General features: G+C 58.4%; 7 protein-coding genes across 7 annotated transcripts; 2 read left to right on the forward strand and 5 right to left on the reverse strand.

Moving 5' to 3' along the window:
- Positions 1-1424: 1424 nt before the first annotated feature.
- Positions 1425-3578, reverse strand: THITE_20881 (uncharacterized protein; the record flags this gene model as incomplete). Its single annotated transcript, XM_003652566.1, has 3 exons — positions 1425-2226; positions 2308-3475; positions 3533-3578. Coding segments are annotated over 3 exons (2016 nt in total), but the record flags the coding sequence as incomplete, so codon positions are not given.
- A 902-nt stretch (positions 3579-4480) lies between these two features.
- THITE_110789 (uncharacterized protein) lies at positions 4481-5103 on the reverse strand (the record flags this gene model as incomplete). The annotated part of the gene is made up of 2 exons (XM_003652567.1): positions 4481-4596; positions 4650-5103. 2 exons carry the CDS (start codon positions 5101-5103, stop codon positions 4481-4483), a joined length of 570 nt encoding a protein of 189 aa, XP_003652615.1.
- Positions 5104-8001: 2898 nt separating this feature from the next.
- On the forward strand, positions 8002-9316 carry THITE_2114268 (uncharacterized protein). The gene is made up of 2 exons (XM_003652568.1): positions 8002-8180; positions 8290-9316. Exons 1-2 carry the CDS (start codon positions 8154-8156, stop codon positions 8653-8655), a joined length of 393 nt encoding a protein of 130 aa, XP_003652616.1. The 5' UTR covers positions 8002-8153; the 3' UTR covers positions 8656-9316.
- Positions 9317-10152: 836 nt separating this feature from the next.
- THITE_2087754 (carbohydrate-binding module family 18 protein) lies at positions 10153-11542 on the forward strand (the record flags this gene model as incomplete). Its single annotated transcript, XM_003652569.1, has 3 exons — positions 10153-10954; positions 11197-11275; positions 11404-11542. 3 exons carry the CDS (start codon positions 10153-10155, stop codon positions 11540-11542), a joined length of 1020 nt encoding a protein of 339 aa, XP_003652617.1.
- A 439-nt stretch (positions 11543-11981) lies between these two features.
- On the reverse strand, positions 11982-14304 carry THITE_2114269 (uncharacterized protein). The gene is made up of 3 exons (XM_003652570.1): positions 13042-14304; positions 12543-12963; positions 11982-12462 (listed from the first exon to the last, which is right to left on the reverse strand). Exons 1-3 carry the CDS (start codon positions 14007-14009, stop codon positions 12280-12282), a joined length of 1572 nt encoding a protein of 523 aa, XP_003652618.1. The 5' UTR covers positions 14010-14304; the 3' UTR covers positions 11982-12279.
- Positions 14305-15746: 1442 nt separating this feature from the next.
- On the reverse strand, positions 15747-17259 carry THITE_2114270 (uncharacterized protein). Its single transcript, XM_003652571.1, has 2 exons — positions 16921-17259; positions 15747-16829 (listed from the first exon to the last, which is right to left on the reverse strand). The coding sequence occupies exons 1-2, from the start codon at positions 17144-17146 to the stop codon at positions 15868-15870; spliced, it is 1188 nt and encodes a 395-aa protein (XP_003652619.1). The 5' UTR covers positions 17147-17259; the 3' UTR covers positions 15747-15867.
- Positions 17260-17813: 554 nt separating this feature from the next.
- On the reverse strand, positions 17814-19836 carry THITE_2114273 (uncharacterized protein). The gene has a single exon (XM_003652572.1). The coding sequence runs from the start codon at positions 19736-19738 to the stop codon at positions 17912-17914; it is 1827 nt and encodes a 608-aa protein (XP_003652620.1). The 5' UTR covers positions 19739-19836; the 3' UTR covers positions 17814-17911.
- Positions 19837-19943: the final 107 nt, after the last annotated feature.

Consider the following 19943-nt stretch of genomic DNA (forward strand, 5'->3'; position numbering starts at 1 on the left):
GGAATAGCTTTATCTTAGGTAGAACGTACTCCTTTAGCTATATAAGGAAGCCTTCCGAGTTAGAATAACCTTGCTAGACCAATAGATTAAGAACACTATCGACTATAATAGTAGGGAGGATATAATAGCGTTTACCTCTCTTTATAATATCGTCGACGACGGGGGTAACGCCTAGTAGCGCCTAGCCAGTATAACGAACGCTATCTCTTCGATCGAGGCCCGATTCGTTGTAGAAGACGAATATCTCTATAGTAAATATAGCCACCTTTCTAAAGTGATCTAGCTAGAGAATATAGTTCTATTATATAGCCTTTCGTAATACTATCTTCTTCTTCTATTCGATTATACAAAGATAGCGAGATATCGTCGAGACTATTATATATATATAGCATTCTTCGAGGAGGAAGGTCTATATTTTATTAAGAAAGAGGTTAGACTTATAGGCAAGGTGATCAAGGAGTTCCTAGCAGTTATAGTACGTTAGCTAACCACTAGGAAGCATCATTACTATCAACGTATTACAAATAACGAACTTCTATAGCCTAGGGCTATAGTAGATAGCCGTTCTACAACGTCTTTGGAGTTGTAAAAGGATCGCTAGTAAGGTCGAATAGCCGTTTATATTGGTATACTTAGGAAAGGCTAACCTCTGCCTTATATGCAATAACCTTCGGCGGCTCCCTAGCGTACAGTATAATAGCGATTAGCCGCCTTTAGCGATCATTGACGTATCGAACTATAGTGGGCACCACGTTCAATAGCTACGTTCGATGGCTACGTTCGATAGCTACGTTTGATGGCTACGTTCGATAGCTACGTTCGATGGCTGCGTTCGATAGCTACGTTCGATAGCTGTGTTCGAGGGTGTGTTCGAGGGCGCATTTAGGGGCGTATTCAGGGGCGTATTCAGGGGCGCGATGGCTAGGCTAAGCTGACTAAGCTATAGAGCTTCAATAAGTATACAAAAACACTAGAAAATGGCTATTTGGGCCGTTTTTTGCAATATCTACAGCTTCAATACTAATGGCGATGATGGCACTGCGTTGCATACTGCGGCAAACTGGGTGTGCGGTGCAGCCATTTGGACCCACTTTCGCCTGGTGCTTGCAAACGACAACGTACTCCGTACCTCCTGGACCATTCATTGGAGACGGAGACGGACATGGGGGTTCTAGAAACAGGGATTACTGATCACCATGAACGATTCCTCGCGCACAAGATACAACATGGTTCGCAAAGCATGCCACGGGGATACAAATAAGCTACCTGCCCCCCTATCGCCATGATTGCTGCAACAGCAGGAGGCGGAAGCTCTGAATGAGCCTTACACCCCCCTACTTCGGCTCCAGCGCATCCAACTTCACCCCGAGCCCGCCGCAAACCTCGTTATGGCCCTCCCCGAGCGGCACCTGCTTCCCGCCCCACTGCAGCAGTCTCATGGTCGGGTTATCCGCATCGACTGCCTCCCAGCGCCCGACCCTCTGCAGCTCGCGCAGCGTGCCGTCGTAGCCGCGCGCGCGCAGCCAGCCCGGCGCCGGGTTCGGGTCCCCCGTGCGCGCAAACGCCGCCCAGTAGTCCACCACCAGCTGCATGAAGGGGACGTCGAGGCCGTCGCGGTCGGGCGCGCCAGCGCGCGCCTCCGTCGCGAACACCACCATCTGCTCGCCCGCGTGGCACTTGAAGTACTCGGCGTCCGGGTCGCCGTGCGGGCCCGCCGCCGCCGCCGTCGCCGCCGCCGCGGTGGCCGGGGGGTCGCACCACGGCTGCGTGTACCCGCGCGGCGAGTACGTGCGGTTGAACTGGAAGTAGTACGTCGCCGCGAACGCGCGGTGCTTGGCCGCCGAGTAGGCCAGCGCGAGGTCGTAGCACACGAAGAGCCAGTCGGTCGCGAAGCGGATCGTGGCGTTGAAGATCTCATCCGGCGTCGCCGTGCCGTCGAAGAGCGCCGCCGGCAGGCCCGGGAACGGCTCCGCCGCCGTGAACTTGTCGAGGCCGAACAGGGAGGACAGGCCGGGCGGCGCGCCGAAGGCTTGCTGCGCCACCGCGTCCAGGTAGCTCGTGAAGGTGGCGTTGGCCGGCGGCGGGTAGGCGCCCGCGCTGAGGAAGACGCCCACTTCGTCGCGGTTGATGCCGGCCAGCACGGGCACGGCCGTGGCGAGGCTGGCCGAGGTCGAGTTGACGATGAGTTCGTGGGTAGGCACGTAGACGCCATCCATCACGATGGCGCTGCGAGAGAGAGGGATCAGCGATTTTTACGTTGGGTATACAGGGGTGCTTGAAGGGAAGTCAGGATCTGTGGAAACATACTTTGCATTGGCAGGCAGGCTGACAAGCTCGAAGCCGCTCAGTTTGCTGAGACAGGCAATCTGGTCGGCGCTGGTAGTCTCGTTCCCACAGCCGGCTGCGCTCAAGACTTTCGTCGTCGTGGAGTTGTAGTTCTGCTCCGTGCTGGCGTAATAGGGAGTCGAGGTCAGCTTGCCGTTGCCAGGGTAGCCTTCGGGCGAGGACTGCATCGCGGCGCGGTGGAAAAGGCCCTTGGCCTTGGGGACTGCGAGCAAGACGTGGGTGCTTCCGGCGCCGGCTGACTCGCCGAACACCATGACGTTGTCGGGATCGCCGCCGAAGTTCTTGATGTACTTGTTCAACCACTCGAGCGCCGTGACCATGTCCGAGATGCCGTAGTTGCCATTGTGTACGCCGTCGTTGAAATTCAAGAAGCCGATGGACCCCACGCGGTAGTTGATCGAGACCACCACTGCGTCGCCGCGAGAGGCCAGGTTGGTGCCGTCCGTGTTGGGGTTCTTGCCCGAGCCGGATGTCCAGCCGCCGCCGTACAGATAGAGCATGACAGGCTTCAGCTTGGATTTATCGTCGCCAGCGCGCGGAAGATACGGAGTCCAAATGTTGGCGAAGAGGCAATCCTCACTGCTGCCGCTGGTGACCTCTCCGATCGGCTGCGAGCAGTCCGCTCCGGCGACGGTGGCGTTGACGTCTCCGGGCTCCTCGAAGCTGGCGACTTGCGAGTAGGTGAACCGCGCCGGCGTCTGAGCATACCGGACGCCCCTGAACTTCCACACATGGTAGTCGCGGTAGCCCGTCAGCACCTTGTTGCCCACAACCTGCTGCACCTGCCAGTGTGCCGAGTTGTTGTCGGAGCTGCTCGAAGAGAGCGGCGCGCTCTGGGTGCAGAGGGTCGGCAGCTTCTTCGCGCAGTCAACCTGGTGGGTTCGCCCATCCGACCCGATTGCCCGGCACGCAGCGTCGCACGACTTGGCCTTGGAGATCCAGTAGAGTTGATCCTTCCTCGCGATGCCCAGGTATTCTTGGTACGCCAGCGAGTTGCGTAACGCGGCATTGAAGTCGGCTGTCTCCGGGCTCCACGGCGCCTCATTGAGAAGCTTGCAGGACGCGTAGCCAGCGTCAAACGCGCCCGGATGGCTGATGAGGATGGCACCAGAGCCGTTGTTCTCGGCTCCTGATGTTCGAGTTACTTGGCTGTGTCAGTGAGCGCGGAAGCGCCAGGAGGGCGTACCATCGAGATCGTTTCGAGTCAAAATCGACAGGCCGCCTCCGACATAAAACCCTTCTGCCACGGCCGAGATAAACACCAAAGCCGCGGCGGCAAGCGCCGGAAGCCGTCTCGAGAGGCGCATCCTTTCGTTAGGCGTCGCCGCTCGAGGAAGAGGCCAGTGGCGGGGATGTAGGTCAAACAAGACCGCACACCCAGGACCTTGCACCGTTTATATTTGTGCCGAAGTTTCTTAGCCCTGGTTCCCGAAGATGCCGACATTGCCAGGCATGGCACGCGAACTGTGTACTAGCGTCTATTCGCCATATTAGCCGGGCTCACTTCCGCGGGACCATCCCTGGCGGCGTGCCGTGAGTCTCTGTAGTCGCATCCTACCGAGTTGCTTGTCTACGCGCCATTGTCACCCTGGCACGTTGCAGGGGTCTTTAGCTCGAGCTTGAGTGCCTGGTATGGGGCAAGATCAAGTTCAGATGACTGCGTCAAGGGAAACGAGTTGGTTCAGCATCGTCTTGCCCGATGAACGCTTCACCTCGCAACCCTGTCCTTCGCGGGACGCGGGCCCCGTATCCGGGAAGCCAGGTTGAGTTCAAGCACTTAGACCATTTTGAGCATCACGTCCAGAGGGTCCATGGAGTGAGGCTCCGAGCCTGAGTGCCTTCTATTTATACGTCTACGTTGTAGCATGCGATTGATGAATGACTTCTTCCCGCTCCATTGACAGCAGTACCGTTAGGCCTTCGAGCGCAAGTCGTCTGTGATGTTCTGGAAGGAGCGAGGGAGCAAGGGCGTGCTTCGTGTTTCAACAAACGACACCGTCTAACTATCGAGCTATCGTTCTCAATCCATCAACAATTACATAGACAACAACATCTTTCCAGAGTAAGCAGCCGCCAACCATACACCTAGGACAGACGTTGGATTCGTCCCAAGTCTTTCGCCTGCCATCTCTCGTTATTCCCACAGCCCCTCAATCATCTTCAATATATCATCGTTTCGATTCCGTTCTTCAATCGAATCATCGGAATCGTAGGCGTCAACCGGGTCTACCGCCCAGTAATGGCTGCGGGCTGGGCCGTGTGAGTCACACCAATCTTCATCGAAATCGCAGAAACTCACATACCTCCGAAGCGATATTGAAAATTCGATGCCTCGCTGGTATCCACAATGCACTCGGATGGAATGCGGTGCAGGAACAGCAACTCGTGGGCGGGATGTGGGTTCTTGATTCCCAGCTTGGCAATCAGCACCCCCATATCCAGGATGTCGGTACCGATTGGCAACCGTGCCGTGTCGATTTCGTGGATGTAGGCCGGGGGGTCGCGTTGCGCGGCCCAGTTACGTGCGTGATGCGGGTCGCTGAACACAGACAAGAAACAGCTTGGTTGAGAACACCACCAGTTGACATGTTTTTGGACTGCTTCCTTCAGCTCGTCCTCGTTGTTGAACACGCGAGACTGGTCTGCTGCGACGAGATCTCCTTGGTGCCATCGAGATTGGGAAAGGCGGTGCGTCACCCTCCAAAGCCTTGCTGGAAGGTAACGCTTGTATTCGTCAAGGGTGAAAGGCTTCGCCATTTGTCCACAGCGTTACAAGTTGAGCCGCTACAGACACCTTTGGGGGAAGCGGAGAACTCGAGCATGAAGGCAGAGCTCTGACAATTTAACAACTACGGGGTTGGGCAGCAGTCTGAACAACGACCTGAGACGTGCATTGTTGGGCAGCAAGAGCTTGCGAGCGTTGCAGCTTGCTGTCGTTGTGTAACCGGGGACCATTCAATCAGAACATCGGAGGCTTACAGGATGTTGGCCAGACTTTGCGTGGGCGCAGCCTTGCGTATCACTCTGCACAGTCCAAGGCTGTCTCATGAGCGGCAGGCGAACTGCCCTGCTTAAGGTCCGTCCTCCGGCCCTCTACACTACCTAGTCTTAATCCGCAATCTGCAAGCACTAGTGAGCCAGTGATATACGCATGGCTAATATGTCAAAGGAGCAGTTTCGGCCTAGCGAATAACTGGGCCGCTAAGCGAACTAAGGACAGTGAGTGATATAGGAAGTGTAGAGGTTGAACGGAAGACATGGGGCTCATGCGAGCTGTCACATGCAGATCAGATTGCAAGCCGCGAACTTTCGAGTTGATTGGGGGCCGAGCCCACACCGGTGCCGCTGCCCTGCCAAATTCGACGCCCAGAAGGCCAGAAACAGCAACTTCGCCTGGTCTCTCTCTGCCAAGACTGCGAACAACTCAAATCTATCCAACTCAACTCAATCAACTTCAACGCAATTCAACGCAATTCGGCCTTGTTGGCAATCAAATATAGCCCTGGATTTGAGTTGATTGAGTTGTCTATTTGCCAAGACCGTATACCTCGCCAAGATGCCTCCCAGCCATGCATCCAGCCACCACAGCCACTGCCAACCGCCCTGTAATTTCCCATCTTCTGGGCTTGGCATTGCAAACGGAGCCAGTCATGAAGACGCATCGCATTACGACGAGTTTAACCGAGCCAACCGACTGCCCTAGCAAGTGCCACAGGCGATCTGGACATGGCGTACGCGGTCCGGGCAGGGCGTAGGCGATTATATCAGCAACTTGCTTAGTCAGAAAGAATTAAAACTAGCCACTCTCGATATCATTGCGTTTTTTGAGCGATTTAGCCATTGCGAGTGCCATCGAAAGTCAAAGAGTCAGAGAGCTAGGCAGGGCATACCACAGTAATGCGGGCGGTATACTGCAGAGTAGAAAAAGGAGGGGAGGTGGGGGGCGGCAGTCAGGGTTAGGGATATATATGGCGATTTGCAATTATTTGCGTCGATTTGACAAATTACAAACCAACTCAAATATCACCACTATGCACACAATTCAATCCAAATGGAGCCATATATTTGAGTCGTTTGAGTTGTTCGGAGTCTTGCTCTCTGCTTGCCTTTATTCCAACCTGGAAGCGGAAGTCGAAAACCCAGAACCTCAGCTGCCGATGGTGAAAGCCCACCACAGAATGCGCATGAATCACAGAACGCACGATTTACAGCGGTTTGGAAGAGGCTGCCAACCTCCACAGGTTCCAACACGAGGGGGCAAGTTGCACTGCACTCCTTCCATCTCACGTAGTCGATGTCAACCTGAGAGCATGAAGGGATGCTCTGAGAGCAGGGATGCAGTTGCACAGTTGACGCGCTGCAGGCTGCACGCAGATTCCAGGCGCGTTTCGAAGGCAAAGCGTGACGATAAGTCGAGGGTCGAATCCTCTTTTGTATGTACCTCTTCCATGGGTTCTTTTCTGGAAGCTGATAGCCCTACGATAGAGCCCCTGGCTCGGTGGCTTGGAGTCGCACCGGCGCTAATGAGCTGCTGCCAAGCCGACTTCCCTTGATCCGGGCCTCGGGCGCTAGCAGGGCCCCTGGACGACATGCCGAGATGGCGCGCCAAGGGCTGAGTTCCAACTTCCACGCCACGTTCTCCTTCCGCCCAGGAGATGCGCAACCACGCGACGCTGACACACGAGCTGCATGGCTTTTTATGTTGATGTCGGCGAGGCCGGGGATCGTGGATGCAGCCGCCTCGAAGCTCCGGAACGGAAAATTATACTATATCCTTACTTCTCCGTCACCTCTTTGCATGAATGCGACAAACCGTCTTGCGTCAGAAATTTCGGGGCGGACCGTCGATCCCAGCGGAGATTTCATCATCGCAGGCGGAGCCGCCAAGCCTCCTCTGTCCGTCATCGCGATAATCCCAAGACACACCGCATCGCATCTGACTCGCCTGGTGCTCCCGTCGGCCCTTATTATCTGCATATCGGCATGCTGGCACCAACAAACGCTTAGCGAACGGGCCCACGGGCGGGCGGAGTATTAGCCTAAAGCGATGACTGTTGTTGGCCGTCCTTCTCGCCGCTTTCTCGATGCTGCAAAGCCTTGAACTTGGCGGCGTTTTTAACTTACATCTCCGTACTCTGTGCGTTATGTAAATGTGATACTCCGAAGTGCTATGATATCGGAGTAGCCTTGTGCAGAATGGACGGTGGACAGTGGACACAGAAGTTGTAACCAGCCAAGGAGAGATGGGGTCTTGCTTTCCAGGCCGGCCCACCCCTTCCAGCCGAGCCCTCCCCCTTGTCGCGCAAAAATCACACCCTGTGTGGTCTGGGCCTTTTCTTGCTGCCCAGGTTCAAGAACCAATCGACGTCAGGAGCTCTCGGCGAGTGTCCGGCACGTGGCAAGGTTATATCAGCCTCGATATCCCGAGAGGAAGTCTCCGGATGTACGTAAAGGGAAGCGATGCCCGTCAGCCTTTTCCATATTTTTTGACCCCATCATCCTTTCTCGGCTTCCGCCCCCAGTACCGCACCCAGCTCAAACCACAAGAACCACGCGCGGCTACAAAGTCCGAGGCACAGCAGACGGCGATTAATGTCTTGTCTCGTTCGCGGTTGATCATCTAATCTGCCTGTTCCGCGCGAGCCCACTATCTCCTTGGCTACGCTATCAACGTTCATTACTCGCCACCATCATGTCGAGATAGCAGACACGCAAGATCACTCCATCGCTCGAAACTCGCGACGCAAGCTACCCACGCGCCAACCTACCTTGACGCCGTAGGTACGGTGACTAGACCCAAAACAACCATGGGCCAAAAACAGTCCTCCATGCAGGTTCGCAACCCACCACCCCCCTCGTCCTCTTGCTCCAACCCCCGCTCCTCCCTCCCCCCCCCATCTGCTGCTAACACACGCCAACCGCCCACCAACAACAACGAAACAGACGACATTCTTCTGCCCCAACACGGGGCAAGAGCTGGCCGACCCGCTGGGCCTGTGCCCGCACTGCCAGGCGTGCCACGACATCCTGTGGCAGACGGTCCTGGTGTGCCCCAACACGGGCTACCGCATCGATACCGCCGGCAGCGGCGGGGATGGGGTGGTGGCCAAGCACCGCGAGTGCCCGTCGTGCTTCCAGCCGCACCAGCCGCACACCAAGCGCGTGTACGTGTGCCCCGTCACGGGCGCGCAGATCGCCCACCCGCGCGAGACGGGCGGCAAGTGCACCCGCTGCGCGCGCAGCCACGAGGACAACTCGACGCCCGTCGGCAGCAGGGAGGCCGTGCTGGCGAATGGGGGCAGGGATTGAGGGTTGTTTGGTAGGTCCGGTCCGGTCCGGTCCGGCGGTTGAGGGGAGTCGGTGTAGGAGGGGCACCCGCGGGTTAGATTTGTGGAGGGGAGGTGCGGAGGGTGCGGAAGAGAGGAGGAGTTCGCATGAGGGAGGGAGGTAAAGGGGGATCGCGTTGGGATACAAGACTTTTGTGCTGGTTGGGAGATAGAGAGGAGGGGTTCGGATCGTGCTTCGGCTTGGAGTTCCCGAGATACCCCAGAAGAGTAGGACTGAGGTCGGGAAGTTACCGCGGGTTTGGCCTTGGGGCGAGTGGCTTTTATATTGCGGTGGACACATCTCATCTCTCTTCTATTTGGGCAAGGGTTTGCGAGCGTTTGATACCACCTGGGATCTAATAGATTAGCGGAGCAAGGACTGGTAATGGGGACTTGATTTTGATTCCTTTGCTATGTTGCATGGGCACGCTTGGTCGAAGTGAAGGGGAACTGGCTGGGGATCTCAAGCTGCGATGGTGCAGAGCTACATCAGGCTGGCGAACACACTCTTTGGCAACCTCTTCTTGTGAGCCCCCTTCCCCCCTTTCCCTCTTTTTCCTTAGCTCGAGGATTCCTGCCACTTGGATCTGATCGAGCTGCCAAGCCACAACACTTGTTCAAGCCATTGGACCTGGAGATGCCGGTGCCGCCAAGCCTCTCATGAAGACAGTGAGCTGCCCTTCGCCGCGGTAACCGTTGAGAAGTCCAACGTGACAGTTGCATCTTTGATGTCACGTTCCACGCAGCTCATCAAGCTACATCGCGCCACAGCGGCGAGCGACACCTCATGTTGTTGCAACCTACCTCACAAGGGTGACCCTTCGATGGCAGCGCAGCAGTGGCCTTCATGTATGGCCGACGGTCCAGACCATTGGAATTGGCCCAGAGTCGGCGGTTATACGACTCCCAATTTAGCCGGTTGACTGTCTTTGCTCACCAAAGCACAGAGCGCGCGGTTGACTTTGCAGGTCCCAGATTGTTTTCCGCGGGGTTTTTGTTTACCCACAAATTGCTTAAGCCTGGAGACAGCTGGGAAGCTCAATATTTCCTTCTATATTTATTTATCTAGTTCCTTAGCGTACCGGGTTCCCGTTTTCAGCACGCCGTGCTTGTGGCTCTGGTAACGTGCCAGAGGCCACGGACCTCGTACCAAGGTGAAGCTGACCATTGATAGATTGTCTTCCCGCCCATGACGGAATCAACACCCTCCATCCCCGGAACTCCAGTGCTTACCCTTGATTGACGTTCCATCGTCCGCTGCGATGTAGTCGGCAGTGAGCGGGCGGTTGGCGAGATCGCGAGCCGTTCCTGGCATGTACTAAAACCCGGTATCTACCCTCCAAGTTGGATATAGGCCTGCTCTCCGGCTCTGCGCCGCTTCTGGGGCAGTCACGACGCTGTGATTAGACTGGACACCTCATTTCTCGGCCGACCGCTACTTAACTGCGAGCCCTCGAGCAAGCCGATTCTAACCCTCGCCATGGTTGCCTCGTCGTTGGCCGGGAGCGTTCTGCTTCTGGCGCTGGGCTTCTCTCAGCAAGTTGCGGCGGCCTGCACCCGCACTATCACGGCTCGGCCGGGAGACACTTGCGCGTCTCTGGCTGCTGAGGCCGGGATCACGGTGACAGACTTCCTGAGGTCCAACCCCTCCGTCACCAGCTGCTCACAGCTTGTTGCTGGCGGAACATATTGCGTTCAAGGCACGGCAGACAGCGCACCGACCCCTAGTTCAACCTCCAGTTCCTCCAGTCCCGCATCTTCGCCCACGGGACTGGGGGTCAGCACGGATGGTTCCTGCGGCAATGGCATCACCTGCGCCGGGTCGAGCTTTGGCCCCTGCTGCTCGCCTCACGGATATTGCGGCAGCACCGACGACTACTGTGGAACTGGCTGTCAACCCGAATTTGGCTCCTGTGGCAGCGGAGTGGGCGCCACCACACCGGCGGTAACGGTGACGGTCACAGTGACCGACACCACCATTACAGCTGTAACTCGCACTTCTCTGGTCTACCAGACGTCTACTCTTACCGACATCATCACGCGGACAAAGACCACCACCGCCGCCACGGCGACCGTCACGCTGACCACCATCAAGACATCGACCAGCACGCGCACGGTGGACCTGACATCCTTCTCCATCAACACCATCACCAGTATCGTCACTTCCACTCGCGTGGTCACTTCTAACGGATGCGGCACGCCCACAACCCCTATCACAACCACAACCACGCAGGTACAGCCCGGAAACCCGTCTCCTACGCTGCCTGGCACTCCCAGAAACTGTGAGTAATTTGTTTCCCTCGAGATAGACAACTTGACTCGAGGCCCAAGGGGTTCTACCTAGCACGAGGAGGTGAAAAACGTGCTGGAGCATAGAAAAACGCCCGAGGGCCAACTAAAGCAGCTGTCGCTCAAATGGGCAGCACCAATATGGCCACTGATTTTCAACTTTCCTCGTCTGTCCCTATTTGCATCTACGTCAGATCGACACAGAAGCTAACACTCGGATTGTCCTGCCCGTCAGGCAAGGATTTTGATCTCATCCAGCGCGGTGACACATGCCGGAGCATTGCCATACGCAACGGCCTCTCTCTCCTGGAATTGTATGCTTCTCCTTTTCCTCCTTCCCGTTTTGCCTGGCCAGATGCCCTCAGTGTCCGGGCAACAAACATTTGCCCCCACGAGGTGTATGTACCCCTTTGCGGAGTCAAGATGCTGACAAGCGAGACAGCTATTCACTCAACCCGTCGGTGAGCGCAGACACCATCGTCCTGTGCACGGGAGACCTGCCCGACCTGGTACTAAGTGGCCTGTGCCAGATTTCGTGCGACGCCCTGTGGCCGGGCTACTACGTGTGCGTGGGGAGATGAGGAGGGCGCGTCGGGCCCGACGTGGAAGGTTGGGGATGGATAATGGAGCGGCCGAGGTATTGAGTTTAGTTCATAGTAGTAATTCGAGTATGATCGATCAGCATCGCACGGGTCCCCAAAATCCTGGTTGGCACGGGGACCGGAATCTCGGGACACACGAAGTTACTGTTGCCGGGTAGCGGCATCAAGGAGAGCAGGGAAACGAAGGAACTCCATGTACCAGATCCCAGCCATGGCGCCAGCCGTGGCGGCAAGCTTGTGTCCACTGCAAAGCTCGTGACAATACCTCCGTACATAGGCCCACTCGAGCACCATGCTATGGTCACATCATCTGCCATGTTGTGGCCCAGCGAAGCAAAAGATCTCCTCAGTCGCCCGCCTGCCCACCACTCTGGACAGGATTCCTCCAAAGGAAAGAGAAAGAAAGATGATGGATGACGGAACAAGGAGAAACGGGGTTGGCTAAAAGGGAGAAATAATCAAAGAGGTGATGCCAAGGTGCTGGATCAACAGATCCATGTATACAAGTCAATCGAATATGTACGACCTACTGCTGCACGCCAGGCTATGGAAACCGGTAAACTCCTACCCAGCCATCCTCGCCGACCATTTCGTGCCATGTCGTTTCACAACATTTCCTCATTTCTTTGCCAATACCCTCTCCGTCTTCCCGCATGTGCCACCCCAGCAAGGGATGTCAACCATCAACGCTTCCGTCCTTCAACATGCATTGGTGCCTACGCCTTCCTGATGTTCACCTCCAACCCAGACTGAACGACGAAGAAGGACGCGTTGGCCTTGAGCGGGCGACCCGGGTGCGCGAGCTCGAAGCGGTAGTCGCGCAGCAACCGGGGCACGACCTTGTTGATCTCGAGCAGCGCCAGGTTGCGCCCGATGCACAGGTGGCTGCCGCCGCCGAACTGGAGAAACAAATCAAGTTAGATTTCTTCCCCAACGCACCACACGGGCGAAGGACGGATCGATATCTAATCAGACTCACCTGGAACATGTAGCGCTCCATGCGCTTCGCGCGCTCCTCGTCCTCCAGCCAGCGCTCGGGGCGGAAGTCGTCGGCGTCCTGGCCAAAGATCTCCTTGTCGCGGTGCAGCACCCAGCCGTTGCAGGCGATGGCGGTGCCGCCGGGGAAGAAGTGGCCGTCCAGCTCGGCGCCCTCGGGCGGGACGAGGCGGGTGATGTTGAGGCCGACGGCCGGGCGCACGCGCATGGCCTCCTTGAGGCAGGCCTGCAGGTACGGCAGGTTCTGCGCCTGGTTCCACGTCAGGTTGCCCTCGGCGGGGATGGTGCCCGCGCGCACGGCCTCCTGCAGCTCCCGCACGATGCCCTGGTACGCCCGCGGGCAGTCCAGCACGTGCCAGAAGAAGGACTGCATCGTCGAGGCCGTCGAGTCGGAGCCGGCGAAGCTGGGGCAGAAGCGTCAGCAAAGAGCCATAATCAGAGTTCATCCCCCTCCCGGGAAGTCAACAACAACAACAACTTACATGGCGCCGTGAGCCACGGCAAACACGTCGCCCTCCCCGAACTTCTCCGGGTCCTTCAAATGCCCCTGGATCAAGCTGGCCATCAGATCCTGCCGGCCGTCGCCGCTGCGCAGCAGCCCGCCGTTCTCCTTATCGAACGGCTGGCGGCGGGCCATCTCCTCGAGCGCCATGCGGGTGATGAGCGCGTTCTTGGTGCTCAGCCAGGGCACGAACTGCCACAGCGGGTTCCTGCGCAGCAGGTGGTCGAGCTCGGGCACCTGGCCGACGATGCCGTTGTACACCTGCGACTTGTCGATGGTCTTGATGGCGTTGTCCACGTCGCGGCCCTCGGCGAGGAAGCCGAAGCTGCGGCTGAAGGCGACCTCGCCGAGCACGTCGAAGGCGAAGTAGTGCAGGTAGTCGCCCAGGTCGAAGACGCCGCGGCGGGCGGCGATGTGCTCGTCGATCTTCTTGATCAGCAACTCGATCGTGTCGTCGATGAAGGGGCTCAGCTGCTGCATGGCGGCCATGCTGTAGGGCACGTTGGCGACGCGCTTCTTGATCGCGTGCACGTCCTCGCGCGTCTCGGTGAAGATGTCCGGGTTCTCGGGCGGCGGGAAGACGCCGTAGAAGGGCGTCTTGAAGAAGCGCTTGCCCGCGCTCAGCAGTGTGCGCGCGGCCTCCGGCGACGACACCGACACCTCGTTCGGCGCGATGCGCACCACCGGCCCGTACTTGCGGTGCAGCTCGATGTGGTCCAGGTGCGTGCGCCCGGACGCCGTCGACTTGACTTTCCAGAGCCGCGTGAAGGAGGCGAGGAAGGGCCCCGGGTATTTGCGCAGCGGCGACGCGTAGCGCCTGTACAATGCCCTCAAAAAGAGGGCAGAGAAGAGGGCGACCGCCCAGTGCGCGGCGAGGAAGGCCACCGCGGTCCCGACGAGGGTCTTCGTCTCCGGGACATCGCTGCCCCTGCTCTTGAGGATTCCCATGTTGGTGGAGGTGTGCTGGTGTTGATGGTGGCCGTGGCTGCCTGGCCGGGCGGCGGAGAGGGGGGGCCGGGGCGGAAAGGTGATGACGAGGGAATCAGGGGTTGTTGAACCTGAACGTCGACTACTACACTTTAGGTCCGAAGGGGACGGGGGGCTCAGGACGGCAACTGTTGAAGCTGCCCGCGTCAGGAGATTAATAAGAAGCTTGGTGTTGCGGGCCAGGACGCCGTTAAGCGGCGGCGGCCCTGGGAGTTATTTAGCCAGTAGTACCCAGCTGGCTTCCCGAGCACACCCCTCCACCTCCGATGGGAGCGCGTGCCGAGCACAGGCCGGGAGGCATCTGCCGACCCAGTTCCTCGCTTGCAACCACACGAGTGTACACACGTAACGAAACTGGACAGTTATCCGCCAACAAGACCACAAACCAGTTCCGGCCAGCTGTGAGCACACCCTTGTCGTTCGCCCGCCCGCCCGTCCGGGTCATTGGCTGCATGGGATGGCTCGCAGATCGTAAACCGGCGGGCGGATGCATCAACCGCAGGTCCAATCAGGGGCTGAGGTATTCGGACATCAAAACTAGACTGCGAGGCCAGGCTGGGCTGGGGGGCATGGCGGGGAGAAACCACAAAGCGTGGCCGAGGTGGAGCCAACCTTAAGCTCCACGAACACCAACACCAACACCAGTTAGTTATCCCTTGTGAATCCGAGAGTCATGGCTCCGGTCGACGCCATTCGAGCCACCGTGATTCTCCTGTCGCAAGACAGGGTAGTACCGTGAGTCGCCATTCCCGCCGTATGTCCGCTTCCGCCCGGCTGCGGAAAAGAGGCAGGACCGTCATTTACGCGGCAAGGCGCCCCAAATACGGAATACACTATGAGGCGTTACACAGAACCCCCTTCGGGAAGCGATGAGGGAAGTTAACAAGTGGCGCGATGTCGTCCCGTGCGGGGCCGATCAGTTGATACGCAGACGGCTCTCGGCAGTTGTTTGTGGTCGCAAGCTGGCTGGGGGAACAGCTGCAGCTGGGGGAAAGAGTGGGCCAGCCCAGCTCGTGACAGCATGCCTGCTGCGCACCCTGCCGCTCCCAGTCGCGCGGACCCGGTCGAGAGGGTCTTCTTACCTCAGCCCCGGGTAAGCAACTTAGGTGGGACAATGGCGAGATGCTGGCGTCCACTAACTAGTCTGTCTTTATAATGGCTTGATCATTACACGAGACCATCTGTTCCGAGTGACGAGCAGGCCGCCGGTGATGAAGGGGATGAAGGTACCCGATACCCTGGTTCTCCCCACGTGTCGATGTGGGGGGCGGTCCCGCCTCCGCAGAGAAAGTGGACCGCCCGTAGCGCGCCGGTCCAGGGGGTGAGATTTGTTGTCATCCGTCCTTCGCACACATCGCTATCGCTTGTTGGAACACCTTTCTTCAACACTCGGAAAGGAGACTTCGAGAGTCCCAGCATGGGGCAGCGAGACTCTCTCCAGCCGTTGTTCGACCCGTCGCTCTGTTTTCCGTGGATGGCTCTCTCTGGGACACGGCGGCGTGTCTCCCTCCAACAACCAGCAACCCCAGCCCAGTCTCGGATGTCGTGGCGACGGTTGCCGGCAAGTTTCACAACCATTGGTTGCTGTTCTCGTCACACAGCGTATATCAATGAGCCAGAATGGCGAAGCAGGTGTCTGGAAACACCAGTATCAGACGCAAAGTGATACACCCAACAACCCGAGCCAACTTCAAAAACGATCTAGTACCGTAGCTTCTAGGTCCAAGTTCAAGATGTTTCACAGCTGTAAACCCCGCCGCCTTTTCCTCTCCCGGGACTCCGGAACTCCGAGCACGATGCAAAACCGAGCAATTACCGCTTAGATATCGGCCACCTTCTTTTTCGCCGCGGCCTTCTGCTTCTTCAGTTTGGCCTTCCGCTCCGCAATCTCCTTGTCCAGTCTGTCATCGTTGCTCTCCGGGAGCGCCTTCTTGGCCTTCTTCTTGGGCGGCTCCTCCTTGGCAGGTGTCTCCGCGGGCTCCTCGGGCTCGGCGGGAAGCGGCTTGCGCTTCTTGCCAATGTTGGGCTTCTCCGCCACCTTCGCCTGGTGCTTGCCCGGCAGCGCGCTCGGCGGCTCCTGCCCGTCGGGGACCACCTTGGAGTCGTCAAGCCAGAGCTCGTCCGTCTGATAGATGGGCAGCGCCGCCGTCTGGGGGCCCTTGATGTAGATGTTGCGCACGTTCTGCCACTTCTGCGGCACAAAGCGCTCCACCATTTCGCGCACCACCGTGTCGATGTTCGCCGCCAGCTTCTCCGGTTCCCAGCTCGCGTACCCAACCTTGACCGCCGTGTTGCTCGACGGGCTCAGGTGCACCAGCGCCGCGCCGATGGCCCTCTGAACCTCGTTCACGATCTCGGGGATCGGGCGGGCGTTGACGTTCTCCGCCGGGTCACGCTTCGTCTTCTTGCCCTTCGGGGCTGGTACCCGCTTGCCGTCGACCTTGTCCCGCTGCGCCATCAACACGACGGGAATTGGCCGTTTTGTCGTCGTCTTGTAGAAAGTCTTGCCGAGCGCCTTGGGCAGCCGGTTGATGATGCGGTCGTCGGCGAGGAAGACGTCGTGTTCACTGAAGAGTTTGCGCTGGGCCTCGAACGCCTTAAACTTAGCCCTGATGTGGCTGATGTCGATTACCCTGCCGATCTTGGCCCGCAGGTCCTCGGGGAACCCATCGGCGACCGCATTCTTGTACCAGCGCTGCGGGTCCGCTGTTATTAAGCAGACGCTGAGCTCTTCTTTGTCGTTCAGCGAGTGGGGGAGCACGATCTTGCCGGGCTGGAGACCTGAACAGACATCAGCTCGGGCCATCTCTCATCACGGTGTCCCGTCGAACATCTTCGGCCGGGCTGCGCCTGTCTACGCCTGGCGACCTACGGTGCGAATCATGGATGTGTTTCTTGGTGGTAAGCGTAAGCCACACCGGCGTCTCAGCGACCGTCGACTCCTCGTCAGCGAGCAGGTTCTGCTTGCCGTCGTTGCGGGGGGCTGCCGCGCTCTTCTTGATGTGCGCGACGAGCGCTTTGCAGGCTTTCAGCGTTTGATCGGGGTCGACAGGGACTAGGGAATCAGCCCCTTTTGCAACGACTGCAGACTTCGACATCGTGGCAGTTGGCAAGTTCCCGGCAATGTCGTGATGTCGTCGATCGTCGCAAATCAAATCGCCCTCCTGCGGTTTTCCTTCGGATTGATTCGATATCGAAGATCCTCGAGAAATTTGGCCTTATCCGGAGGCAGGTTTTTTCCGCCTAGCTACGGATAACATTAGCGCCGACGCCGATAAGCTTACCCCTGCTGCCTACCAAAAGGGGCAAGTGGGGCCAGTGCACAGTGGGGCATTCTGTTTACTCCTCCGGTCAGGGGCACGTGAGAACTCATCCGTCCGATGTGTCCGTCATCGTCCAGACAGCGTTCTAACGCCCCGTTTGTTATTGTGCTCCAGACAATAGATAGGTCACCGTGGCACTCATTCCAGCAACCACAAACAAATACAGAGTGGCCCCAAGCTTGTCCATCTGCTCCTCCATAACCATAATGTAGTACACCGACATCAAGACCATACAAGATGACAATACTCTCTTGCTTCCCTGCACCCATCCTCCCATCCACATGCAAACCTCCATTTTGGTCTCTCCTCTCAGCCCTTCCCAGCAAGACCAAGGACAGTCGCATGCGCGGTATCCCAGCAAATGGTTGTGCAAACGAACAGCCGAAGCAAGTATACAACCGACAACATTACGCCTTGCGCTATGCAGCTCCTCCCAAAGCAAACGGATAGAGGGGGTACAGGTAGGTGAGGTGTCCAGCAAAATATCAGACAGGAAAGGAAAATAACCAGGGGGACAGGGGTTCTCCTGAGCACATGTCGCTAGCAAAGGCCCCCTATCCCGCCACCAAGGGCATGTCGGTGTCCCCAGGAAGGCAGGAGAGGGCGGCGACGACAACCGAATATAAGGATACAGCGCTGGGCGCGGTTCTCGCAGCAAGAGGCCCAGAGGCGGTGTTGCGTTGTTGATTTAAGGGGTGCGGGGCCGCTTCCAGTAGTATTGCTGCAGACAAACGGAAAACAAACCGCCATCAGCCCACACACCCCATCCAAACAGCACAGCATATGAACGGGGGAAACACAACGGAGAGAGCGGAAGGCAGAACTCACCTTGTGCTGCTTCCGACAATTCCGCAAGCTCGGCTTGCGCAGCCCGTCCGTCACGGCCAGCCGCCGGTTCTCGTCCTCGTCCAGCTCCGGCGTGTAGTAGTACTCGCTCTCGAGCGGCTTGCCCGCCGCGTCCTTGCCCTGCCGCCGGATGATGCCCACGCAGGCCGTCGACTCAATGATGGCGCGCAGCTGCTCCCGGCTCACGCCCTTGCGCTCCTCCGCCGGCAGGTTGTTCATGATGGTCGACAGCGGGGTCGACGACAGGCGCGAGAAGGCCAGCTGGTTGACCACGTGGTGGGTGATGGTGGCGATGGCCTCCGCGCTGAGGCCGCTGAGCGGGCCGGACGTGTTGGACGAGGGGTCGGCGGTCACCTTTGCGTTGGAGTCTGATGGGCCTGGGAGTTTGGACGGAGGGAAGGGGGAAGACTCCAGGACGGAGCGGGGGGGAGTCCGGGCAGGCTTTCTCGGCGAGAGGGTTGAGGAGGTTGCAAAACGGCTGGAGATGCTGGCTCCGAACGGGCCGAACGAGTGGATGACGGGGTCGTTCTCCTCGTTGGGGTCGTTCTCTCCGTCCGATTGAGGATCGCTCAAATCGCTCGAGAAGCTCTCACCGACTTGCGTCATGAAACTTGCTTCGGCGTTCCGGGACTTGGTCCGCGACGGCGACTCCTTCTCGTCGGCGCTGGGATCTTCATAGATCTCTACCGGCTCGTCGTCCTCCTCGCTGTGGCGCGGCAGCAGGCTGTCCAGGCTTGCATTTGAGCTCGACACGTTAGCCGGCGTGGGCGACTCCGGACTTCGAATCGGCGCCGCTCTCCTGAGCGGACTGCCATGCAACTCCGAGCCGGCACCGCCACGGGCAGCCCTGGGGCGCGGAGACTCGTCCCACGAGGAATCACTCAGATGGCCCAACCCGTCTTGGTCCTTATCCTTACGTGGCCATCGCACGAACACCCTCGCGTCTTGCACGTCAAGCATGATCTCGGCGCCCTCCGTCTCCGACGTGAACGAATCCCCCTTCGCCAACTCCCACGTCTGGCCCTGGCAGTGCAGCTTCAGCCCGTTCCATCCGTTACAGACGATCTCTATCTTGTTGGGCTCGAGGGGTTGCGTGGCCGCGATATAACGCGCCTTGACGTGGACGCGGCTGATCAGGCGGTTGGTCGAGAGCTGGTAGTGCGATGAGCTGCTAGACCGACCCATGAGCAGCGTCTCTCCGTTCTCCTTGAGCTCCACCGACGCGACAGCAGTGAGCGGGGCGCGCTCGGATGAGGTCGACAGCGTCCGCTGCGCCGCGGGCCGCGACCCGAGACGCGGTGGGCTCGACGAGAGGATGCCGGTGCTCGAAGTCGGGGCCGGCGTGGGGTACTTGAGAAAGGCTTGGGAGTTGGCGTGCCGCTTCGCGGGCCGTGGCAGGCCTGGGGAAGACGACAGCGGTTCGAAGGGCGGAAGCAGAGACGGGGCAGGCCGCTTCACGCCCGCCACGGTGGGTAGTGTGGGCTCCGGCGCCTTGCTGCTCGTCACCGGGGAGGAATCCATGTCTCGACCGTCGTCACGCCGCGATCATGACAAATATGGGGGGTGGAAGCTCCAGTGAGGTCGGGAACACGTTGAAAAGTGCGCACCGACAGTTGGGGAGTGACAGTCACGTCAAAAACGCGTCGATTGCGGGCCTTTTCCCCAGTCAGACTCGCGCAAGGCTCGCGTTTTTACCTGTAAGTCGAGCAAGCGCAGAATGGAACAG

This window comes from Thermothielavioides terrestris, chromosome 2, assembly GCF_000226115.1.
Source record: "Thermothielavioides terrestris NRRL 8126 chromosome 2, complete sequence".
Taxonomy (NCBI): domain Eukaryota; kingdom Fungi; phylum Ascomycota; class Sordariomycetes; order Sordariales; family Chaetomiaceae; genus Thermothielavioides; species Thermothielavioides terrestris.

What these genes read in the sequence shown, in the direction of transcription:
- THITE_2114268 (XM_003652568.1), top strand. Translation starts at nt 8,154, where the DNA reads ATGGGCCAAAAACAGTCCTCCATGCAG. An exon ending in AAAAACAGTCCTCCATGCAG is followed by an intron (nt 8,181 to 8,289) that starts GTTCGCAACCCA and finishes ACAACGAAACAG; the next exon opens with ACGACATTCTTCTGCCCCAA.
- THITE_2114269 (XM_003652570.1), bottom strand. Translation starts at nt 14,009, where the DNA reads ATGGGAATCCTCAAGAGCAGGGGCAGCGATGTCCCGGAGACGAAGACC. An exon ending in GCCGTGGCTCACGGCGCCAT is followed by an intron (nt 12,964 to 13,041) that starts GTAAGTTGTTGT and finishes CTTCTGCCCCAG; the next exon opens with CTTCGCCGGCTCCGACTCGA. An exon ending in TGGAGCGCTACATGTTCCAG is followed by an intron (nt 12,463 to 12,542) that starts GTGAGTCTGATT and finishes TTGTTTCTCCAG; the next exon opens with TTCGGCGGCGGCAGCCACCT.
- THITE_2114270 (XM_003652571.1), bottom strand. Translation starts at nt 17,146, where the DNA reads ATGTCGAAGTCTGCAGTCGTTGCAAAAGGGGCTGATTCCCTAGTCCCT. An exon ending in ACACATCCATGATTCGCACC is followed by an intron (nt 16,830 to 16,920) that starts GTAGGTCGCCAG and finishes ATGTCTGTTCAG; the next exon opens with GTCTCCAGCCCGGCAAGATC.
- THITE_2114273 (XM_003652572.1), bottom strand. Translation starts at nt 19,738, where the DNA reads ATGGATTCCTCCCCGGTGACGAGCAGCAAGGCGCCGGAGCCCACACTA.